This window comes from Bison bison, unplaced genomic scaffold (genome assembly GCF_000754665.1).
Source record: "Bison bison bison isolate TAMUID 2011002044 unplaced genomic scaffold, Bison_UMD1.0 scf7180017864203, whole genome shotgun sequence".
NCBI lineage: Eukaryota > Metazoa > Chordata > Mammalia > Artiodactyla > Bovidae > Bison > Bison bison.
This window is the reverse complement of record NW_011494775.1, coordinates 6,610,823-6,615,042: the sequence shown is the minus strand read 5'-3', so window position 1 is coordinate 6,615,042 and position 4,220 is coordinate 6,610,823. Positions and strand designations below refer to the sequence as shown.

At 52.6% G+C, this 4,220-nt stretch overlaps 1 protein-coding gene across 1 annotated transcript in view; it reads left to right on the top strand.

Moving 5' to 3' along the window:
* Positions 1-1,511, top strand: part of DAZAP1 (DAZ associated protein 1) — a 13,128-nt gene extending 11,617 nt beyond the window's left edge. Inside the window, exon 12 of the mRNA XM_010844634.1 lies at positions 593-1,511. Coding sequence (XP_010842936.1) covers positions 593-765 — 173 coding nt within the window. The 3' untranslated portion in view covers positions 766-1,511. The remainder of the gene's footprint in view (positions 1-592) is intronic.
* The last annotated feature ends 2,709 nt before the right edge of the window (positions 1,512-4,220 follow it).

Sequence of the window (4,220 nt, the reverse complement as noted above, 5' to 3'; positions counted from 1 at the left end):
GGCCTAGGTAGGTGGTGCCTCCTCCTCCATGGTCCCCCCTGTCTGCGCCCGGGCCACGGACGGCACCTCCTCTGCTGTTCTGGGCGGGGGTGGACTCGGCGGTGCCCTCGGGGACGGGCCCTTGCCAGGGTGAGGATCTCAACTGGCCACCACCCCACTGGCCCTGGAGCTCTGCCCCCACGGTCGGCACCACTGACCCAGGGGGCCTCGTGGGGCGGGTTGGCCCTGCTCTAAGGAGGGGCAGCACTGTTGGGGTCCAAGCTTTGCAGCTCAGCCTGATCTGTAATGTTTCTTCAAATCCTGGAATCTGCCACGTCCACCCTGAGTTCCACTGGAGAACAAACCTTGTAGGAGCCTGTGGTCCCCCAGGTCTGGCCAGGTGTCTTGTGTTTCCAAGCTCGAAGGCCTCGCCAGCCGCGAGGGTGCGCCGCAGGCCCCCAGCCCCGAGGCAGGGCAGTAAGTGGGGGAAGGGGTCTCGGAGCTGCTCTCCTTTCTGTGAAGATGGCTGCCTGGGTCCCAGCAGGGCTCCGGGGGGGTCCCTCCATCCACTGGGTCCAGGCCCCACCCCAGCTCACTGGGCTCTTCCCTGCAGGTTACGGACAGGACTTGGCCAGCTTCGGACAGGGCTTCTCAGACCCCAGCCAGCAGCCTCCCTCCTACGGGGGCCCCTCAGTGCCTGGCTCGGGGGGTCCCCCCGCTGGCGGAAGTGGCTTTGGACGCGGTCAGAACCACAACGTACAAGGATTCCATCCCTATCGACGCTAGCTGCAGCCCCTCCTTGCGGATGGCAGGCGGCTGAGACCAGGATTCAAACTTGTGAACTCGTGACAATCACAAACTTGGTGGAAATACCGACTCGACCGTGGGGGGAGGGAGGGAGGCTTTTGGCGGTGGCTGTGGGTACCTGGACTGAGGTTTTTAAATATATTTCTTTCTCTAACCCATCAGCACAATAAAAAAAAAGTCACTGGTTCAACAACAGGGTTTAAAAAAAATTCTTCAGCTTTAATTCAAAACTTCAGGTTTCTTTTTCTTCCTTTTTTTTTTTTTTTTGAAATTATTTTCCTGAGCCTTTATTTTACCGTATATTGTAAACTTTTATGTTAAAGAAAAAAATATACATTTACAAATTGTGAGATTTTTAAGAGAAATTTTCTACGATGTATACTTGCTTATTTTTTAATTTAAAACAGGGTTTCCGTCGGCACTGGTGGAGGTGAGGGGCGTTTTTAGTCCCTTGCTCCTGGCTTTGAGGGTTGGGACTTGTTGGTCCAGAAACTCTGGGAGCATAAAGAAGAAATCTACTGAGTGTGTTTTGTTTTTTGTTTTCTTCTCTGCTTTTGTCGACTGGCGTGCCTGGCCATATCTGCAGGAGCGTTGTGGGGCCGCGCCTGCCTGTGTCCACCCGCCATCCAGAACCAGGGGGCCAGGCTGGCCCATCTCCCGTGCTCGGGGCTTCAGGGCATCCGCGCTGACCAGTTTGAATAAAGAAAGTGCGTTTGGACTAGAAACCCACGTTGTGTCCGTCTTTCCCTCTGCTGGGAGTAGCCCCTTCCCGTGCAGGAAGCTGGGCCCTCCTCAGCAGGTATGGGGGTCTTGGGGTCTGGAGCCTGGGGTTGGGGGCCTGCTCAGAACTGCAGACCCCCTGTGAGGGGCCTTGGGCACTGGGGTCCATTGGCCACTTGCTGGGTGCCGAGGAAGAGGAGTTTAGACAGATCTGGGTGGGGCTTGCCAGGCCCCTTCCACCCCTGCAGAGGTGACACCTGGACTGTGGCTTCGGGCAGGCTGCTCACCTTTCCAGGCATTGGCTGTGGGCAGGGCTGGTGGGACTCCCAGTTCAGGGCTGGTTGGGTACAGCCTTATGGAGCTGAAGGTCGTGGTGGTGGGCCAGGAACCTGGGGGCAGGGAGGTGGGGTGGGACGAGCTCCCACCTGCAGAGTTCCCCCTGCCATGTGAAAGGATGGGGCTGTCACTTCACTGGAAAAATGACAAGCAAGATTTTAGGGGGAAAGTGATTTGAAAATGTCTGGATGGCTCCAGTGTGCTGGACTGGAGATAATGTAATGAACTCAAATAGCCAGAAAGCCCTGCCCCAAACAACAGACCAGCTCAGAGAGCCGGGGAGAAAGGCACCTTCTCCCCTAGACCCAAAATGCCCCTCGTCCTGTCCCTTCTACATGTCACATCTCTTTTAGTCCTCAGACTACTGCTTTCTTTTGCATTAAACGAATATTTTCTAGTGTAATATTTTAATTCTTTCAATGATTTTTTTTTTCATTGTAGTTTTTGAGGTTTTTAGAGTACCATATGCACCTGTTTGGTTGCTTTTTATTGTGACAAAATTTAAGATTGGTCGTTTTTAACCATTTCTAAGTACACACAGCTCGGTGGCATTAAGCACCCAGTCACGTTGTGCAGCCATCCCCACCATAATCTCTAGAACTTCCTCATCTTCCCAAACTGAAATCTCACTCACCCTCCTCCAGCCCCAGCCCCCCACGATCTACTTTGTGTCTATGGGTTTGAGTCCTCTAGGGACCTCTTCTGAGTGAAGTAGTGCAGTATTTGTCCAGTGTTTGGGTTCTCACACTGATGTCTTCCAGGTCCATCCACATTGTAGCAGGTGTCAAAATATCCTTCCTTTTCAAGGCTGGATAATATTTCACTGTGAACGAACCACATTGTTTATCCATCATTCATGGATGGGCACCAGTTGTTTCCACCTCTTGTCAATCATGTTGCTGTGAACAGGCATGTGCAAATCTGCTTGAGTCCCTGCTTTCAGTTCCTTGGGGTGTGCACCCAGGAGTGGAATTGCTGACATCATGGAACCACATACATCTTAGTGTACCAGAATCACCTTCGGATGGACACTGTTCCACTGAATATTGACAAAGTACGCCTGGCGTGTTGTGGTTCATGGGGTCACAGAGTCGGACACAACTGAGCGACTGAACTGAACCCCTATATAGTTCTTGTCTCTTGTCCTGTTCTTGGTATTGTTATATTACCCCTCTATGTGTTGCAAACCTAACACTGCAGTGTTACAGTTGTTACTTTATATAATTCTGTCTGTTAAAGGCTTGCAGGCCCTTATCAGGGATGCCATTTCTAACCGTCTGTGCAAAGCCAGTGTCCCACCCTCTTGGGTCAGATATCTGTATGACCTTGTCTCTTACAGGTATGCCTCGACCGTGCTCCCTATGGAGCCAGCCAGAACCCCAGACAGCGCCTCCTGCCAACAGGCACTCCGTAAACACTTTTTAACATGGGTTTTATTATAGAGGTTATGCAGCAACAATATGAGTTTTCAAAATGGGCAGTGATGAGTCACGTGCCCAAGTTGAAGAAGGGGCTCCCATATACTAGGCAGCCAGCTCCAGCCTGGGGGTTCCAGCAGTGGAGGGCAGCTGTTGTTCAGTCACTCAATCGTGTCCGACTCTGCAAACCCATAGACTGCAGCACGCCTGGCTTCCCTGTCCTTCACTGTCTTCTGAGTTTGTTCAAATTCGTGTCCATCGAGTTGATGGTACTATCCAATCATCTCCTCCTCTGTTGCCCGCTTCTCCTGCCCGCAATCTTTCCCAGGATTCTGATGCTTTTCCAAGAAGTGGGCTCTTCGCATCAGATAGCCAAAGTACTGGAGTTTCAGCTTCAGCATCAGTCCTTCCAATTCGGTTGATTTCTTTAGGATTGACTGGTTTGATCTCCTTGCTGTTCAAGGGACTCTCAAGAGTGTTCTTTAGCACCACAATTCGAAAGCATCAATTCTCTGGCGGTAAGCCTTCTTTATGGTCCAACTCGCACATCCGTACATGACTCTGGAAAAACCATAGCTGTGATTATACACATCCTTGTCTCTGATTTTTAATTCGAGGTCCAGGTTTGTCATGGCTGCGGGGCTCTTTTATTCTTCGGAGACGGAGTTCTGACCTCCGGACAGCAGACGGCGCGCGTCCTGTTGGGAAAGCGGAAGCGGAAGCGCCTGCGCGCGCAGGCCGGGGGCGGGGCATTGAGACCCCGCGATAACTGCGCTGGCGCAGAACGAAAAAGCCTTTCTGAAGAATCGGCAAGATGGTGAGTGTTACGTTCTCCTTGTATGTTCCGGGTTCATCCGGTACCATCCGAGCTCTGGCCCACAGCGGAGGCCGAGGTCAAGCCGCGAGGCTGCGGCCCTCTCCTGCAGGCCTCTGGAACTGCCGGATATGGGGGTGTGGGGC